Source organism: Euphorbia lathyris, chromosome 5 (genome assembly GCF_963576675.1).
Source record: "Euphorbia lathyris chromosome 5, ddEupLath1.1, whole genome shotgun sequence".
Taxonomy (NCBI): Eukaryota; Viridiplantae; Streptophyta; class Magnoliopsida; order Malpighiales; family Euphorbiaceae; genus Euphorbia; species Euphorbia lathyris.
In genome coordinates, this window is record NC_088914.1 from 47,216,875 (window position 1) to 47,237,445 (window position 20,571).

Sequence of the window (20,571 nt, forward strand, 5' to 3'; positions counted from 1 at the left end):
TGTGCGTGCGTGCACATGTTTGTGTGTCATGTGGGTTTGGGCTAGAATTAGAAAAACTAGGGCTTCACTGAGATTTAGGCCCATATCAAGCCCATTTGGAATTAGAGTAATTTGAGTTACGGTTGGAATAATTATCTCTACTGGCCCCTTCCATTTGATTTGCGGCATAGCCTGTGAACCCCTTCTCCGTTTTGATTCCCAACCACCAAGTCGCCACCCATTTCTCTTCTCCCTGCCGCTTCTGCTGTCCTGGCTATGCGCATGGCCTCAAGTCTGGTAGACAGATTGTGCATCTGCACCTTATCCATGATTATATCTTCTAAGCCACTGAGAAAGTACCCTACCTACTGGAGCTCCGGCTACCTGGGTACTAGATATGCTACCAACTCAAATTCTTCGATAAATTCCGCTACTGATCCTCGTTGTTGTAATGAGGTGAGTTCTTCGATGGGCTCAGAACCTCTGTAACAGCTCCTCCGTGAATGGTTCCCATGTTAATAGAGGTGTTGATTCTTGCAAAATGTTGAACCAGTTGATGGCCTATCGTTCAGTACAGATTTCTGCATTAGGAATGTGGAGTTCATCCGGCGTTTGATTTATACGAAAGTATGTTTCTGCTATGGTCAGCCAGCTTTTTGGGTCCGCTCCCTCAAATAACGGTAACTTCACCTTCCTTGCTCCTAGGTGAGTATCTTCCGGTGGTTGGCCTCTGCCAAAATTCGGAGATACGGGTCCCAACTCAAGCTTTCGCCTTGTTCCCGGAGTTGGGTTTTGGCCAATCATCTATGCTTCTCCTGTGCTGCCTGCCATTCGATCAAGATGTGGATTTCGTCCAACAGAGGCTGTCTCATTTGCATTCACAGGCTGCTTCTCCAACTTCTTTGTCAAGTTAGACAGTTGAACTTTGATCTCCACCATTGATACTTGCATTGATGACATGTTTTGCAATAGCCTCGTCACCTAGTTTCCCATTCTAGATAGCCGCCTCTCCACCCCCACTATCTTTGTGTCCGTGGAATCGAACTTGCTCTGGACCCTCTGGTCCGATGTTTGGCAGCCGACAGGTCGGACCAAATGATACAAAACACTCACAACCAAAGTAAGAAGAAAGAAGATAATATTATTCAAATTAATGAAACAATGTTACTGGTATATAGAGCTAAGGCAACCACACTAAGGAATTATACTTCTCAGGACCAGCCCCTCTTTCCTTTTCTCCCAAGATTCCCAAAATAGTTTCTAACTAGCTGCCTTCATCATGCCAGCCTCTAACTTATTTAGCACACCCACCCACTACACACAACTACTTACAATTAAGGTACACACAATATCCCCAGCTTGCACGTGTCCCCCTTATTACCTATTCCCTTTCTTCTTTCTCACATAGTCTTTACTTACAAAAGGATTAATGTTGCCGTTTTTTTTAATTGAAATCTTGGTGTGTGGGAAAAGAGTTAGACAGACATCCCAGCTAAGCTGGCACCCCTGTCCGGAACCCGAAACCCAGAACCATTATTATTGTTACAGTATTAATTAGATATAGTTAGTAGTTGGCATTTAAGTAAGTAGTTGGGAAGTAAGTAGTTGGGAATTAATAGTTGTTTGTATATATATATATACTTGTAATACCTTTGAGACAATAAGAAAACACTTTCAAATAACCCTTGTGTGGTTACATGGTATCAGAGCCAAGCATTTTGGCTTAGGAAGTTGTTTCTATGAGTTTGAACGGTAAACGACGGTCCGGGTTGGAAGTCGTTTTTTCAAACACCTCCGTTCATCTCACCGCCCCCTCCATTGGATTCCTCTGCCGCCGATCTGTCGGGTCGCAACACTCCGGCAACTAGAAAGGCCGCGCGTAGGGCTCACGCGCCGCCCACTTGCCGGCGCATGAGGGCGCGTGGCCGCTCCGTTCGCCGCCGTTTTTCTTCTCCCAGGCTCGCCTCTGTATCTCCGGCCCATCTGTGTGGTTAGTTTCTCGTTGTGGCAACTCCGGTCAGTCTCCTTTGTGGTTGCTCCGACTTGTGTTCGGTTTGACTCATATTTCTGATCTGATTTTTCTTTTCAATTGAGGTTGCTATTTGCTCTACTTTATCTTGGTCCTGTTAAAATTATCAGTAGTGCCTTTACTGTTCTTTGAATTTTTGGTGGTAATTGTCATTTGCTTGGATTGAGAATGAGTGAGGAAAGGGATAAGAAAGTCATGACTGAAATTACTGTTGGTACCACTCGAATTACGGACAGAAAATTGACTGGAGTTAAGGATTACACTCAGTGGAAACGTACTATTACTCGGTACATTAATAGTGTTGATTTGGGGGATCATTTGAATAATAATCCTCCGCCTAGAGATGATCAGGGAAGTAGGAAGAAATGGATGATGGTAGACTATAAACTGTTTAATCTGATTCAGAATACTTTGGACTCTACCATTGATGACATTGTGACTCATTGTGATACTGTCAAAGAAATGTGGGAATACTTAGAGTCTATGTATGCTAGTAAACAAGACTTGACTCATATTCATAACTTGTTGTCTTCATATTATCGTCCTCAGAGAAAGGGTCGCACCTTCTTTCAGTATTATAATGAATGTAAGCAGATTTGTGAGGAGAAGCAGACTCAGTTTCCTATGATAGCCGATGTTAAGCAAATGCAAGATGATGATGATCTTGTATTTGTTCTTGGATTTCTGGAGGGTCTTGGTCCTGAATTTGAAATAGCACGCAGCCAGATATTGACCAGTGGGACACTTCCCTCCTTTGCTGACCTCTATGGTCGACTTCTTCCTGTGTGTAAGGATATTGAAAAGACGTCTGATGTGATGTCTCAAGAGACAATGGCTTTGGTGAGCAATGCGACACATGGAGTTCAAAGTGGTCCTTAGAATTCCACTACTCACCGTATGTCTCAAAGTGGTCCTCAGTTATGCCATCATTGCGGTAAAAAAGGACATATTAAGAAGAACTGTTGGAAGCTACATGGTCGGCCTCAGAAAAGTAACAATCGGAAGTTTGCTCACATTGCTGCTGGTGATGGTATCCTACCGTCCCCTCAATCTTCGTCTTCTACTCCTACTGTCACTATTTCTGTTGATGAATGCGCTCGACTTCAGCAGCTGTCTCTTGATCATGGTGCCTCCCAGTCTGCTACTACTGCTTTGGCTGATACAGGTAATCGGGCTGCTTGTCTCTCCACCTCATCCTGTAGTTGGGTTATTGATTCTGGTGCTACCGATCACATGACTGGTAACACAGGTATTCTTTCTTCTTTTGATACTAATGCTAATCTGCCATCAGTTACTTTAGCTAATGGAGCCACCACTTCTGTAAATGGTCTTGGAACAGCTCATCCTACCTCTAAAATCTCATTATCCTCTGTTTTATGTCTTTCTCAATTCCCTTTTAATCTGTTATCTGTTAGTCAACTCACCAAAACCCTTAATTGTTGTGTTGTTTTCTTTCCAAATTATTGCCTTTTTCAGGATTTTGGGACGAAACAGAATATTGGTAGAGGGAAACTGGTGAATGGTTTGTATGTTCTTGACTCCACTGAAGCGGTGTCAAGACCAATTGCCTGTACTAGCTCGTCTCTGTTGCAACTTCATTATCAGTTTGGTCATCCATCTCTTCCTGTCTTGCAGAAAATGTGTCCGAGTCTCCCGAGGAACTCTACTTTGGAGTGTGAAGCATGTCAGTTTGCTAAGCATCATCGAGTCTCATATTCTCCTCGAATAAATAAACGTGTTGAGTCTGTTTTTGATTTAGTTCACACTGATGTGTGGGGTCCTTGTCCTATTGTTTCTAAACTTGGTTATCGTTATTTTGTCACCTTTGTGAATGATTTTTCTCGAGTTACATGGCTTTATCCTTTGAAGTATCGTTCCGATTTATTTACTGTTTTTTGTGCTTTTCATGCTGAGATTAAAACTCAATTTAACAAAAATATCTGTACATTGAGAAGTGACAATGCCAAAGAATACTTATCTAGTACTTTTCAGTCGTACCTTTTACAGCATGGTATTATTCATCAAACGTCATGTGTTGTTACACCACAACAGAATGGTGTTGCTGAAAGGAAAAATCGCTATTTACTTGAAGTCACCCGGGCTATCATGTTCCAAATGCAAGTCCCGAAAGTGTTTTGGGCAGATGCTGTTTCCACTGCCTGTTACCTCATCAATCGTATGCCGTCCGCTGTTCTTCAGGGTCAGATTCCATACTCTATCCTGTTTCCTTCTCAATCTTTATTTTCTCTTGGCCCTCGTATTTTTGGGTGTACTTGTTTTGTACACGATATTCGTCCTCAAGTCTCCAAACTTGACCCCAAATCTCTCAAGTGTGTCTTTTTGGGATATTCTCGAAGTAAAAAAGGGTACCGTTGTTACTCTCCATCATTGGGATGCTATCTTGTGTCGGTCGATGTCACGTTCTTTGAGAATACGTCTTTCTTCCGTCCATCTTCCCCTTCACCCTCTTTTCCTGCTGATACATCTGATGATGATTTTTTGATCTATACTGTAAGTGAACAGGTTGTCCCTCGTCCTCCTATTCGTCACGTTTATTCTAGGCGTGTGCAGCCTGCGGTTACGGCACCTGCTCCAGGACCAGTCCCCAATGATACCTCATCTGTTTCTCCTCCAGATCCTACACCTTCATCCGAACCCAGTCTTGATCTCCCTATTGCTCTTCGAAAAGGTACAAGGTCTTGCACTTACCCTATCTCCTCCTTTGTTTCTTATAATGCCTTATCACCCCCTTCCAAGTGTTTTGTAGCTACCTTAGATTCCATTGCAGTTCCAAAATCCATTTCAGAGGCTATGGATCATCCTGATTGGCTAGAGGCAATGAAAGAAGAACTGAAGGCACTCGAACAAAATCACACTTGGGACCTTGTGGACTTACCAAAAGATCGGAAGAAAATTGGTGCTCGGTGGATCTGGACTGTTAAGATGAATCCTGATGGTACTGTTGCTCGAGTGAAGGCTCGCTTGGTTGCTAAAGGCTATGCTCAGACTTATGGTCTTGATTATTTCGATACTTTCTCTCATGTTGCCAAACTCACTTCTGTCCGTCTGTTCATTTCTTTAGATGCCACTTACAATTGGGAGCTTCATCAACTGGACGTTAAAAATGCTTTCTTGCACGGTGACCTGAATGAAGAGGTTTATATGGAGCAACCTCCCGGCTTTGTTGCTCAGGGGAAGTCTGGAAAGGTGTGCAGATTAAGAAAGTCTTTGTATGGTTTGAAGCAATCTCCTCGTGCATGGTTTGGTAAATTCAGTGCCGCAGTATTGGAATTCGGCTTACACAGAAGTGCATATGATCCATCTGTTTTATACTTCAGTTCTAGCTCTGGATGCATTCTACTGGTTGTGTATGTTGATGATATCATAATTACAGGAAGTGTTGTTGATCGGAAGTGTTGTTGATCGGATTAAGGAGTTGAAGAAGTTCCTTGATACTTGCCTCCAAACAAAGGATCTTGGTCCTTTGAAATACTTTTTGGGAATAGAGGTATCTCGCAGTAGGAAAGGAATTTGTTTAAATCAGAGAAAATACTGTTTAGATATGTTGAAAGATGCTGGTCTAATTGAGGGAAAGACTTGTGATGCTCCAATGGTGCCCAATGTGAAGTTGAAGTTTGATGATGGTGACTTACTCAAAGAACCTGAGAAATACAGGAGAATTGTGGGCAAACTTAATTATCTCACAATTACTCGTCTAAACATTTCATTTCCTGTGAGTGTGGTAAGTCAATTCATGTCCTCACCTAGGACAATGCATTGGGATGCTGTTACTCACATACTGAGGTATCTAAAGTGAGCTCCTGGACGACGCTTGTTATATCAAAATCATGGACATCGCATCGCAGAAGGCTTCACCGATGCAGACTATGCTGGAGATTTGTCAGATAGATGCTCTACTACTGGGTACTGTGTATTTGTTGGGGGAAATCTAGTTTCATGGAAGAGTAAGAAGCAAAGTTTAGTTTCTAGATCCAGTGCAGAATCTGAATACCGAGCTATGGCACAGGCTACGTGTGAACTTGTGTGGTTACGTCCTCTACTTGGCGAAATTGGGTTTGACCAGATAAAACCAATGAAGTTATATTGTGATAATAAAGCAGCTATCTATATTGCAAATAACTATGTGTTTAATGAAAGATCAAAGCATATAGAAGTTGACTGTCATTTTACTCGAGAGAAGTTGGAGGATGGTACCACTCGAATTACGGATAGAAAATTGACTGGGGTTAAGGATTATACTCAGTGGAAACGTACTATTACTCGGTACATTAATAGTGTTGATTTGGGGGATCATTTGAGTAATAATCCTCCACCTAGAGATGAGCAGGGAAGTAGAAAGAAATGGATGATGGTAGACTATAAGCTTTTTAATCTGATTCAGAATACCTTAGACTCCACTATTGATGACATTGTGACTCATTGTGATACTGTCAAAGAAATGTGGGAATACTTAGAGTCTATGTATGCAAGTAAACAAGACTTGACTCATATTCATAACTTGCTGTCTTCATATTATCGTCCTCAGAGAAAGGGTCGCACCTTCTTTCAGTATTATAATGAATGTAAGCAGATATGTGAGGAGAAGCGAACTCGATTTCCTATGACAGCGGATGTTAAGAAGATGCAAGAGGATGATGATCGTATATTTGTTCTTGGATTTCTGGAAGGTCTTGGGAAAGAGACATATATAGAATTGCTCGGATGAGAGATAGGAAGACGCGAGATCTCGGAAAAGTTAAATGTGTGAAGGATGTGGACCAGAAAGTCCTAGTTGGAGATAAGGATATCAAGGAACGATGGAGGTCCTATTTTGATGACTTATTTAATGGAGATCGCCAACAAGATGTTGGAGATATAAGTATCCATCACGATATGATAAATCATGAATGCCTGCGGAGAATTCAAAAGGGTGAAGTCAAAATGGCATTAAGTAAGATGAAGTTGAAGAAAGCAGTAGGACCTGATGGCATCCCTATTGAGATTTGGAGATGTTTGGGAGAAAGAGGATTCGAATGGTTGACGACGTTCTTCAACAAAATTTGGAGAAACAATAAGATGCCATCAGAATGGAGGAAAAGTACCTTAATCCCTTTGTATAAGAACAAAGGCGATGTCCAAGATTGTGCCAACTATCGGGGAATCAAATTAATGAGTCACACTATGAAACTTTGGGAGCGAGTGATTGAACAAAGGCTAAGGAGGACGGTGAAGATCTCGGAAAACCAGTTTGGCTTTATGCCGGGAAGATCAACTATGGAAGCCATCCATCTAATGAGACAATTAATGGAGCACTATCGAAATAAGAAGAAAGACTTGCATATGGTTTTCATTGACTTGGAGAAAGCATATGATAAGGTACCAAGGGAAGTACTTTGGTGGGCCTTGATAAGGAAAGGCATTTCGCGGAAATATATTGACATCATAAAGGACATGTATGAGGGAGTATGCACGAGTGTACGTACTAGTGTTGGGAAGACTGAAGAGTTTCCTATTACGATTGGAGTGCATCAAGGTTCCGCACTAAGCCCATTTCTTTTTGCCATCGTTATGGATGAACTAACAAGTTCACTTCAAGATGGTATACCATGGTGCATGCTGTTTGCAGATGATATTGTGTTGGTTGAGGAGACGAAAGAAGGAGTGGAGATGAAGTTGGAACTATGGAGGCAAACTCTAGAATCTAGAGACTTTAAGTTGAGTCGAAGTAAGACAGAATATTTGGAGTGTAAGTTTAGCGGCCGTAGGAGTAGGGAGGCAGGGACAATCATCCTAGATGGGAGAGTTGTTCAGGCCTCGGATTGCTTCCGGTATTTAGGATCTATTATCCAAACGGATGGAGAAGTAGATGGAGATGTTGCTCATAGGATTAAAGCTGGTTGGTCGAAGTGGAAGAGTGCTACGGGTTTCCTTTGTGATCCCGGCATGCCTAATAGATTGAAGGGAAAATTCTACCGGACGGCAATTAGACCAGCATTGTTATATGGTACGGAGTGTTGGGCAGTGAAACACTGCCACATCCATAAGATGTCGGTGGCGGAGATGCGTATGTTGAGATGGATGTGTGGTCACACGAGAAAGGACCGGGTGCGTAATGAAATAATTAGGACAAAAGTAGGGGTCACATCTATTGAGAATAAAATGAGAGAAAACCGACTAAGGTGGTTTGGCCATGTGAGACGTAGAGCGCTTGATGCGCCGGTTAGGAGAACCGAAGAGTGGCAAAGGGATGTAGTGGTGAGGGGTAGGGGAAGACCTAAGCAAACTTGGAGGAGGGTGATCGAGAGTGATATGAGTTTATTGGGGATTGAGGAAAATATGGTAGTGGATAGGACGGAGTGGAGGGAGCGAATCTGTGTCGCTGACACGACTTGATTTTCACGGTTTTATATGATGGTTCATGTTAGCCGACCCCGAATCATTTCGGGACTAAGGCTTTGTTGTTGTTGTTGTTGTTGTTGTTGTATTTCTGGAAGGTCTTGGTCCTGAATTTGAGATAGCACGCAGCCAGATATTGACCAGTGGGACACTTCCCTCCTTCGCTGACCTCTATGGTCGACTTCTTCCCGTGTGTAAAGATATTGAAAAGACGTCTGATGTGGTGTCTCAAGAGACAATGGCTCTGGTGAGCAATGCGACGCATGGAGTTCAAAGTGGCCCTCAGAATTCCACTAGTCACCGTATCTCTCAAAACTCTCAGATATGCCATCATTGCGGTAAAGAAGGACATATTAAGAAGAACTGTTGGAAGCTACATGGTCGGCCTCAGAAAAGTAACCATCGGAAGTTTGCCCACATTGCTGCTGGTGATGGTATCCTACCGTCCCCTCAATCTTCGTCTTCTACTCCTACTGTCACTATTTCTGTTGATGAATACGCTCGACTTCACCAGCTGTCTCTTGATCATGGTGCCTCCCAGTCTGCTACTACTGCTTTGGCTGATACAGGTAATCGGGCTGCTTGTCTCTCCACCTCATCCTGTAGTTGGGTTATTGATTCTGGTGCTACCGATCACATGACCGGTAACACAGGTATTCTTTCTTCTTTTGATACTAATGCTAATCTGCCATCAGTTACTTTAGCTAATGGAGCCACCACTTCTGTAAATGGTCTTGGAACAGCTCATCCTACCTCTAAAATCTCATTATCCTCTGTTTTATGTCTTTCTCAATTCCCTTTTAATCTGTTATCTGTTAGTCAACTCACCAAAACCCTTAATTGTTGTGTTGTTTTCTTTCCAAATTATTGCCTTTTTCAGGATCTTGGGACGAAACAGAATATTGGTAGAGGGAAACTGGTGAATGGTTTGTATGTTCTTGACTCCACTGAAGCGGTGTCAAGAGCAATTGCCTGTACTAGCTCGTCTCTGTTGCAACTTCATTATCAGTTTGGTCATCCATCTCTTCCTGTCTTGCAGAAAATGTGTCCGAGTCTCCCGAGGAACTCTACTTTGGAGTGTGAAGCATGTCAGTTTGCTAAGCATCATCGAGTCTCATATTCTCCTCGAATAAATAAACGTGTTGAGTCTGTTTTTGATTTAGTTCACACTGATGTGTGGGGTCCTTGTCCTATTGTTTCTAAACTTGGTTATCGTTATTTTGTGACCTTTGTGAATGATTTTTCTCGAGTTACATGGCTTTATCCTTTGAAGTATCGTTCCGATTTATTTACTGTTTTTTGTGCTTTTCATGCTGAGATTAAAACTCAATTTAACAAAAATATCTGTACACTGAGAAGTGACAATGCCAAAGAATACTTATCTAGTACTTTTCAGTCGTACCTTTTACAGCATGGTATTATTCATCAAACGTCATGTGTTGTTACACCACAACAGAATGGTGTTGCTGAAAGGAAAAATCGCTATTTACTTGAAGTCACCCGGGCTATCATGTTCCAAATGCAAGTCCCGAAAGTTTTTTGGGCAGATGCTGTTTCCACTGCTTGTTACCTCATCAACCGTATGCCTTCCGTTGTTCTTCAGGGTCAAATTCCATACTCTATCCTGTTTCCTTCTCAATCTTTATTTTCTCTTACCCCTCGTATTTTTGGGTGTACTTGTTTTGTACACGATATTCGTCCTCAAGTCTCTAAACTTGACCCCAAATCTCTCAAATGTGTCTTTTTGGGATATTCTCGAAGTAAGAAAGGGTATCGTTGTTACTCTCCATCTTTGGGGCGCTATCTTGTTTCGGCCGATGTCACGTTCTTTGAGAATACACCTTTCTTCCGTCCATCTTCCCCTTCACCCTCTTTTCCTGCTGATACAACTGATGATGATTTTTTGATCTATACTGTAAGTGAACAGGTTGTCCCTCGTCCTCCAATTCGTCACGTTTATTCTAGGCCTGTGCGGCATGCGGTTACGGCACCTGCTCCAGAACCAGACACCAATGATCCTCCACCATCATATGTTTCGGCTCCAGATCCTCCACCTTCATCTGAACCCAGTCTTGATCTTCCTATTGCCCTTCGAAAAGGTACAAGGTCTTGCACTTACCCTATCTCCTCCTTTGTCTCTTATAATGCCTTATCACCCCCTTCCAAGTGTTTCTGTAGCTACCTTAGATTCAATAGCAATTCCAAAATCCATTTCAGAGGCTATGGGTCATCCTGATTGGCTAGAGGCAATGAAAGAAGAGCTGAAGGCACTTGAACAGAATCACACTTGGGACCTGGTGGACTTACCAAAAGATAGGAAGCAAATTGGTGCTCGGTGGATCTGGACTGTCAAGATGAATCCTGATGGTACTGTTGCTCGGATGAAGGCTCGCTTGGTTGCTAAAGGCTATGCTCAAACTTATGGTATTGATTATTTCGATACTTTCTCCCCTGTTGCCAAACTCACTTCTGTCCGTCTGTTCATTTCTTTAGCTGCCACTTACAATTGGGAGCTTCATCAACTGGACGTTAAAAATGCTTTCTTGCATGGTGACCTGAATGAAGAGGTTTATATGGAGCAACCTCCTGGCTTTGTTGCTCAGGGGGAGTCTGGGAAGGTGTGCAGATTAAGGAAATCTCTGTATGGTTTGAAACAATCTCCTCGTGCATGGTTTGGTAAATTCAGTGCCGCTGTAATGGAATTCGGTCTACATAGAAGTGCATATGATCCCTCTGTTTTCTACTTCAGTTCTAGTTCTGGATGCATTCTTCTGGTTGTGTATGTTGATGATATCATAATTACAGGAAGTGCTATTGCTCGGATTAAGAAGTTGAAGGAGTTCCTTGGTACTTGCTTCCAGACAAAAGATCTTGGTCCTTTGAAATACTTCTTGGGAATAGAAGTATCTCGCAGTAGGAAAGGAATTTGTTTAAATCAGAGAAAATTTTGTTTAGATATGTTGAAAGATGCAGGTCTAATTGAGGGAAAGACTTGTGATGCTCCAATGGTGCCCAATGTGAAGTTGAAGTCCGATGATGGTGACTTACTCAAAGAACCTGAGAAATACAGGAGATTGGTTGGCAAACTAAATTATCTCACAATTACTCGTCCTGACATTTCATTTCCTGTAAGTGTGGTAAGTCAATTCATGTCCTCACCTAGGACAACGCATTGGGATGCTGTTACCCATATCCTAAGGTATCTAAAGGGAGCTCATGGACGAGGCTTGTTATATCAAAATCATGGACATCACATCGCAGAAGGCTTCACCGATGCAGACTATGCTGGAGATCTGTCAGACAGACACTCTACTACTGGATACTGTGTATTTGTTGGGGGAAATCTTGTTTCGTGGAAGAGTAAGAAACAAAGTGTAGTTTCTAGATCCAGTGCAGAATCTGAATACCGAGCTATGGCACAGGCTACGTGTGAACTTGTGTGGTTACGTCGTCTACTTGGAGAAATGGGGTTTGACCAGATAAAACCAATGAAGTTATATTGTCATAATAAAGCAGCTATCTATATTGCAAATAACTATGTGTTTAATGAAAGAACAAAGCATATAGAAGTTGACTGTCATTTTACTCGAGAGAAGTTGGAAGATGGTACAATCACAACTCCACATGTCAGAACCGGAAGTCAATTAGCAGATGTGTTCACCAAGGCTTTACCAGGAACTCGAGTCAATTATATTTGTAGCAAGCTGGGCATGATAAATATCTATGCTCCAGCTTGAGGGGGAGTGTTACAGCAATAGTTAGATGTAGGTAGTTGTTGGCATTTAAGGAAGTAGTTGGGAATAAAGTAGTTGGGAATTAATTACTTAGTTTGTATGTAAATACTTGTAATACTTTGAGTTAAGTAATAAGAATATATTCTCACAAATAACCTTGTCTGATAACATGAGTAAAGTTCATCACAATTAAAACATAGCCCTCGAGCCCTGCTGTGTGCCATTTCAGTTTGGGACAACCTTTTGATTGGAGGCGGAGTGCTGTTACTCATGTTTGATGTTGTTGAGGTGTTACTCGCACAAGTGTTTTGATTATTGACGGTGGTTTGAATTGAGGGTGATGACTTGAGCCCCTTTGGGACTACCCACGAAGAAGTGGTTTGTCCCATGCTTAATCCTTGGCTGATTAACAACTTCCTCTCAAAAGCCCTTGAAACATTCATGGCAGTAACCAGATTTGGAGGATTTTGCATCTCCCCATACATCCTTAAGGTTTCAGATAATCCAGCAGTAAAGAAGTCAACTTGTTGCTCAGCCCTCACAGACGCAGCCCTCGCCAGAAGGGTCTGAAATTGTTATTGGTACTCTTCCACTGTTCCCGTTTGTGGGAGGTTAGTTAATTCACCCAATGGACAATGGTGGCCCAAAACGCAGCAAGCAATAGGACTTGAACTGATCCCAAGTGAGTTCGGACTCCTCTTGTTCGAGTCGGTAGTACCATAATTGTGCTTCTCCTGTCATGTGAAAAGCAGCTAACCCTATCTTCTCTCTTTCGTCTGTATTTTGACTGCTGAAAAATTGCTCACAACGATACAACCAGCCTAAAGGATCCTCCTTTCCATTGTAAGAAGGAAACTGAAGTCAGGTATATTTTGGAAAGGTGTTTGAATTTCGGTGTTGGCCACGGTAATGACCTGTTGTCTCTGATTCGTTGCTTCCAGTTGCAGCTCCACCTTCGGGTTCCTTTCCTTTTCCCAAGACATGTAAGTCCAACATACATTGGATTCCTTTCATGCCTTCTCTTAACTCTCACAACTCTTGGCTAAATTTCTTATCGGATTCTGCTACCGTGCGATCCAGTTCCTGAACCTTGGCTGTCCATTGTTCAAAATCACCCATGACGATAGGCTCTGATACCAATTTGTTATGAGTCCGCGAATAGGATCTCGTCACGGGTCTTCCCACAATGAAATCAGATGTGATTCCTTTGTTGGTATTTCTGCCATTCTTTGAAGGACCTATTTTCTTAACGAGGTGGATTTTTTGATTTAAGAGCTCACCAGCTCTTCCTGATATTTTTGATTTAAAATGCTGCATAAATTTATTTGATGAAAATCCCCTTTTAAAGAGGTATGATGATTCCTCATCACATAAGGTATCCTTACCCAAATAGGATTCTACCAAAAGAGAATTCTAACCGATAAATACTAAGGGTCCGTTTGGTATGCCGTAATGCAATGTAATGTAATCAAAGTTGTAATGTAATGTAATGTAATGGAATGATGATTCTATTACAATGTTTGGTTGATAAATAAAAACAAAATGATAGAATGTAATGACCATTACAATACTTATGTTTTCCTAATTAAATGTAATTATAAAATTTTATTTACATAATTAAAATAAACGAACAACATGAAAACATGGAAAATGAGAAAAACGTGAAAAGCATAAAACACGAAAAATGGAAAAAAATTTGAATCGAAATCAAATATAAAATTATATTAACTGAAATTAATAAATTAATGAATAGTTTTTCGTTTTTTAGTTTCCATTTTCACCGTTTTTTGTTTTTTTTTCTGGTTTCCCGTTATTTTTTCGTTTTTTCCGTTTTCAATTTTCCATGTTTTTCTCTTTTTGTGTTTTTAATAATGATAAGATGTGAGATTTGATAAATGAGAGGTTAGATTGAGGTTTAAAAATAAGAATTAGAATTACATGTTTTGGATGTAATGGGAATTCAAATCATTTTTCTATGTAATGGGGATTACAAGAGTTGTTGAACAAAATTTAACTAATGGTTTTCTCATTCCATTACAACAAATTTACAACATGCAACCAAACATGGTAATGGGCCTTGAATGTAATGGTCATTCCATTACGAAGCCCATTACATCTTACCAAACGGGGTCTAAAGGTATTCCTAAATAATTAAACTCCTAAATAACAAAAGACTCCTAAATAATCATAAAAACACCTAAATCTGCCTTAATAATAAAGAATAAATAGATTCCTAAGTAATAACAACTCTTAAATAAAACAACCGTAACAAATATTGGTTGTAAGTTTCCTGCATTTGTTTCTGCATATTCTTTCCTTTTCCATTGCTTCCCGTAAGTGTTCTGTCTCACTGGTTAGAGTTGGAGTTACTTTCTAATTTTTCTTCAACAATATTTATGGTTTTTCAAAAGAAGTTATAAACAATTCTGGTAAATGTAATTAATGATAGCATGCCCAAGACTTCTGAAGGGCTGCTACAGCATGCTTAGGCTGCTTTTAGGGTAAAGGTGTCTAGGCTGCTTGTTGAGTAAAGATGACTCCTTGACATTTTAGGGGTAATATCAGTAGCTAGCTGTGTATATATATATGTGTGTGCATGTAATATAGAAATCGTAGAAATACCAACACAGATAATTACAGTAAATTACTGATAAAGAGTTTCCCCCTTGCTCTTGTGTCAAATATGCAGTTTGAGCCTGAAACATCAAGTGCCATGGGTTTTGGCTTTAGATGTGGGTTTTTAGGTCTTCTCCACATGGAAATTGTCCAGGTTTGATATATTTGAACTGCCTTTTCAGTTACAGTTTATCTACAGAAGATGGAAATGTACCTGAATAATGTGATCTTCCAGGAAAGACTTGAAAGGGAGTACAATCTAAGCTTGATAACTACTGCTCCAAGTGTGGTATACAAAGTGAATTGCACAAGTGGCGAAATTGTAATTTCTGTTCCCTTGTCTGCATTTCGATTTTGTTGATCAATGAATAATACATAGATTTGATGCTCGATGCATGACTTTTAGCCGTCTGTACATGTGGAGCAGTTCTTCATTATATCTCATATTATATCCTAATTGCAGAATCAGTATGAATCAATGATACATAATACTGAATGAATGATACATATATGTGTTTTCGTCTATTCTAAAGCAAATATTAATAATTAGAGTGACAAAATTATTAATTAATATGCTATTATTATTGCTATGTTTTCTTTTTTCTTGTTAAAATTACAAGTGATGGTTGTAAGCGTGGTATTTGTGTTATTTTTTGTCAGATAAATTTTATCCTAATTGATATTGGTGCTTGTTTGACACTAGAGAAATCAGAAAGCAATAATGGAATTTTGTTTTATTGTACTCTCAATTTTTTCATAGGTCATTTTGGCTAATGCAATTTTATTTATTCATCATAAATGAAATGAAAAGTATTTTCTGCATTTGTATAGAATTCAGTCAGCAAGACTTGTCGTGGAAGAAGTACTTCAAAGAAGCTTGATTGCCTGATCTTTGTATGGATACAATATCAATGCTTTCATGGTTGGTTGATGTGCTGCTAGAACAACTTGTCCCAATACCATGTGAATATTGTTCAATTTGGTCCGAGTTCCATTCTTAGTGCCTGGTGGCTTTAAACTCCGTCTACATATATTAGAAACATCTTTCTTATATAGCAGTAACGTCCTCTCCATTTCTAATGTTGGATTTGGTTCATTTATGTACCTTTCATCTTGTCTTTGGGCTGCTCCTTACCTAGGCCATATGTCTCGCTCAGGATCGGGCTTTATGGGCTGTGCCATAATTTCTTGATTAAATGCTTGCTCTGAATTCCAAAACTGTGACTTATTAGCTTGTACCTTAATCCTTTATCAATCAACAGGTAAATATGTCTATCTACGAATAAGATACTTTTTGCAATCTATAATTGAAATTAGGCTTATATTTATGCAGAATTGTCAAAATAACATAAAGTTTTAAGCAACAATTTGTAAATATGCAATCTGTTCTTCCATGATGTAGTTTGTCTTGGAGATGTCACTATTGGTATGAACCATGCTAACCATGATTTAAATAATCACAATTTTGACTGCATAGCTTTTATGATATGATATTAGCGACTACTACTAATAATCATAACAATGATTTTTCGCATTATGATTTAATACAGTTTTTGTTTATTAGTGCTTTTAATGCTTAAGACTCCATTTTAATGGCTACTCAATATTTTTTCTCTTGGAAGCGCCTAGTTTCCAAGTCGCTTCTTATGGTAATCTTTTGCTATTGACATGAAATTTCTTAAAGGTTGAGTGCTCAAATCCTTCTTTGCTTCCTGAACCTGGAAAAAGGAGATCGATTGAGGAGCCACTGGTTAAGGTATTTCTATCATATTATCTTAAAGTGCTATTATCTAGCACGCAAAAGTTCCATTTCAATCATGTCAAAAAAACGTATCTTGGATTTTTTTTATTTTTTTTATACATATAAAAATTTGATCTGGTGTGAACAGATTGAGATGCTTACACCGAAAGATTACATTGGACCCCTTATGGAATTGGCTCAAGAAAGAAGAGGGGATTTCAAAGAAATGAAATTTATAACGGAGAATAGAGCCTCCCTTACATATGAATTACCCCTTGCTGAGGTAATATTCTGCTTCAACTTCACCTTTCTAAACCCCTAAAAAATGTTGGTCATTGGGTTGGCTTTCTTTTTGGATCTCGTGGCTATTATTCGTTTCACTTAACTAGCTGCCTATTAAATTTCACAGATGGTTGGTGATTTCTTTGACCAGTTGAAGTCCAGGAGTAAGGGGTATGCTAGTATGGAGTACACTTTTATCGGGTAAAAAATATACTTTATTAAGGAATCCAAGGGATTTAAGAAAATGGAATTTGAATTTGATCTAATTGTCGCTAGCATTGATGCATGTCATGGATAAAACATATTGGTCTAGGTACAATACTTATTTTGGATCCATGCTAAACTACCAATTAGGCTGTGTGTGAAAGGAAAAAAGCCTCGTCCAGAAGTCTAAAAGTGAATACAGTAACAAAAACGATAACCAATCCCTAGTGCAACAAGTTTGGGTCCGTTTGTTAGGTCATATCCGTAATACACTATGAGGATTTTTCGATTGTCTTTATCTAAATACTTTCCATAATTAATATTTGAAAATTCTCTCAACCTCTTGTGTTTGATTACATGGTATTAGAGCTGCCCTAGTGTGCAGATCCTTTAATTTTCGTTTGCCCAAGTGTGTAAACGTTCTTCGGGACCTAGGGTTCCACCCATTCTTTTTACCCACTTGCTACTCTCACTACCCCTCCCAATCCGTTGCCGGTGCTCCGGTCAATCGATTTCCAGTGGTCCGGTTGCATTCTGAACGACGAGTGAAGCACGCACCACCATCAGCGGACGACTCTCCTCCACACGTCGGCAAGTGACGGCGCGTCCGTCTACCTCTCCGCCTCTGATTGACATCCTTTGCTTCTCCTTGTTATCCCCAGCCTGCCTGTCCACTTTGTTTCTGCTTCCGGTAACTTTTTTTTCCTGGTGAAGATCAATCTCTTTTGGGTTCCATTTCGCTGTTGTTCGCTCTTGCACATAAGTATATTGGATTATCTTTTGCTTTTTGTGTTTGTAGTTACTATTCGCCAATAAGACGGACGGAAAGAAAAATGAAGCTAGCAAAATTGTGGTTAGTAGCATTGTGATAGTATCTCTGAAGATCACTGATCATAAACTGACTGCGTCCAACTATATCAATTAATCCAAAACCATTAAGATATATCTGGTGTAGTAGACTCATCACTTGACTATTGATATGGCGACAGATAATGAGGATTGGATGGAAGATGATGCTTGTCTGTTTCTCGGAATCAAGAACTCTATCGATACGACAATTGTTGGAATGGTTCGTCATTGTGAGTATGTCAAATAACTTATGGACTACTTGCAATATTTATATACTAGCAAGGATAATGTCTCTCGCTTATATGATAGAAGTTGAATGAATTGTAACCTTTGAGCAGTGATATCGAAGTGATGCATGCTCAAAGGGAACAAATGTTTGTTCTTCGCTATTTATGTGGACTTGACTCTAATTTTGAGGATGTTAGTTCTCACGTCTTTTTAGTGCCACCATTCCCGACTCGTGTTTTGCAAAGAGGGCTGGTTCTTTCACTAACTCCTGTTGTTCCTGCTTCTAGTGCTCTCGTCAGTCACAAGAATGCATCTGATCATATAAGGGGTCGATTAAGGGTAGTACTAGGGACACCACTGGTCCAACTGAAGGAAGCAAAGTAATTAAGTCTTATTATTGTAATGAGTTGGGTCATACCAAGCATACTTGTTTGATACTTAAGGCAAAGGCGCAAAAGAATCGGTCTGCTCAGGTTACCACTACTGATGCTACATTCTAGGACCCGACTTACACTCTTACTATAGAAGAATATGCTAAGTATCAAGAATCATTAGGTTTGCAACATTCTTCATCTAGCATTGCCATATCTAAGTCGGGTAATTCCAATAAGTGCCTCATTTCTTCATCTTCAAGGTGGGTCATTGATTCTGGAGCAACAAACCAAATGACAGTTAATTCTAAATTATTCACTTCTCATAATAGAACGTTTCCATGTTACCATTATTGATGGTACGCATTCTTCTGTTATTAGTTCTTGCACTATTAACCCAACCTCTTCCTTTTCCCTTTCCTCAGTTCTTAATGTGCCTGGATTTGCATTCAATCTGATTTCTATGAGTAAGCTTACCTGTTCACTAAACTGTTCTTGCACTATTAACCCAACCTCTTCCCTTTCCCTTTCCTCAGTTCTTAATGTGCCTGGATTTGCATTCAATCTGATTTCTGTGAGTAAGCTTACCCGTTCACTTAACTGTTCGATCTCATTTTCCCCTGATCATTGTCTGTTTCAGGATCTTATGACAGAGCAAATTATTGGTAGTGGACGGAAGTTTGTCGGTCCCTACGTCTTGGATATAACTATTAGAACTTGTTCTAGTATATCAACACGTTTTGATGGACATTGTCTGTTTGGACATTGTCAGCTATTAATATGAAGTGAACCTTTAACTATCAGTTCGAGCTTTTAGTTCAATCGGTTCCATGACATGGTATCAGAGCCAGTGTGACCAAGTGGTCCTGGGTTCGATTCCTGGCAGCCCCATTTGTTGAGTTATTTGCAGGACATGGTAATATGGGCCTGTGTAGTCACGCTTCAAGCCCAAGTGTGCTTTCGCGTGTGGGGGTGTGTCAGCTATTAATATGAAGTGAACCTTTAACTATCAGTTCGAGCTTTTAGTTCAATCGGTTCCATGACAGACATCATTCTCTACCTCTGTTGAAGAAATGTCCTCAATTTCAGAATTTGTCTACCTTAGATTGTGAGTCGTGTCAATTTGCTAAACATCACGGTTTGCCTTCCTCTCCTCGAGTCAATAAAAGGTCAAAATTTCCATTTGAATTAGTTCATTCTGATGTTTGGAGTCCTTATTCGGTTGTGTCGAAATCGGGTTTTAGATATTTTGTAACTTTTTTGGATGATTATTCTCGAACTACTTGGTTATGTTTGATGAAAAATCGTTCTTAATTATTTACTTATTTTACTACTTTCTGTGCTGAGATTAAAACCCAGTTTAATGTTTTTGTTCATAAGCTACGAAGTGACAATGCTAAAGAATACTTTTCTTGACATTTTCAAACTTTCATGATCTAGAATGGTGTCCTTCATCAATATGTTTGTGTTGATGCACCGTCCCAAATTTGTGTAGCTGAAAGCAAGAATCGGATCTTCTTGAAACTATTAGCGATCTTTTGTTTCAAACACGTGTTCCAAAACACTTTTGGACTGATGCTGTCTCTATCGCATGTTTTCTGATCAACCGCATGCCTTCCTTATGCTCCAGCTTGAGGAGGAGTTTTAAGTATATAAAGTTAGGTGTAATAGAATAATACATGGGACAAATTTCTTCTTTTGCTTATTTATTTTTTTTCCTTCCCGGGTATGCCATAGAAATCAGCCACATTTGAGTAGCTAGTTTTAGGTATGCCCTAGAGAGAGGCCACACTAACTTCACTTTTTCTACAGATGGTGTTTTGTCTAACCACATCTCAGCCTTTAATCACTTACCATATAATCTTCAGTCACTTGATTTGGTCCCATCTCACCTAACAACTAGTTGATGTCGTTTATAAAGTGTAATTAATGTAAAGCATGTGTAATCAATGTAAAGCATACCCAAGGCTGCTGAAGGGCTACTTAGGTTGTTGTATGTCTAGACTGTTGTAGGGTAATATGTCTAGGTTGTTTGTAGGGTAAAGATGTCTCATAGTTGTGTATATAAATATATGTGCATGTAATACAGAATAATGTGAGAAATACCAATACAGATTACATAGTATCATAGCCTTGTCTTGA

The 20,571-nt window shown here is 39.9% G+C and overlaps 1 protein-coding gene across 3 annotated transcripts in view; it reads left to right on the forward strand.

The window, feature by feature from the left end:
- LOC136228738 (translation factor GUF1 homolog, chloroplastic) overlaps positions 1-20,571 on the forward strand; it is a 49,394-nt gene that overhangs the window by 23,479 nt on the left and 5,344 nt on the right. For 2 of the 3 annotated variants that reach the window (XM_066017203.1, XM_066017201.1), the window contains exons 13-18: positions 14,828-14,908; positions 14,990-15,076; positions 15,586-15,648; positions 16,439-16,510; positions 16,644-16,778; positions 16,905-16,978. In XM_066017203.1, coding sequence (XP_065873275.1) covers positions 14,828-14,908; positions 14,990-15,076; positions 15,586-15,648; positions 16,439-16,510; positions 16,644-16,778; positions 16,905-16,978 — 512 coding nt within the window. The remainder of the gene's footprint in view (positions 1-14,827; positions 14,909-14,989; positions 15,077-15,585; positions 15,649-16,438; positions 16,511-16,643; positions 16,779-16,904; positions 16,979-20,571) is intronic. The other variant, XM_066017202.1, reaches the window with a different exon arrangement.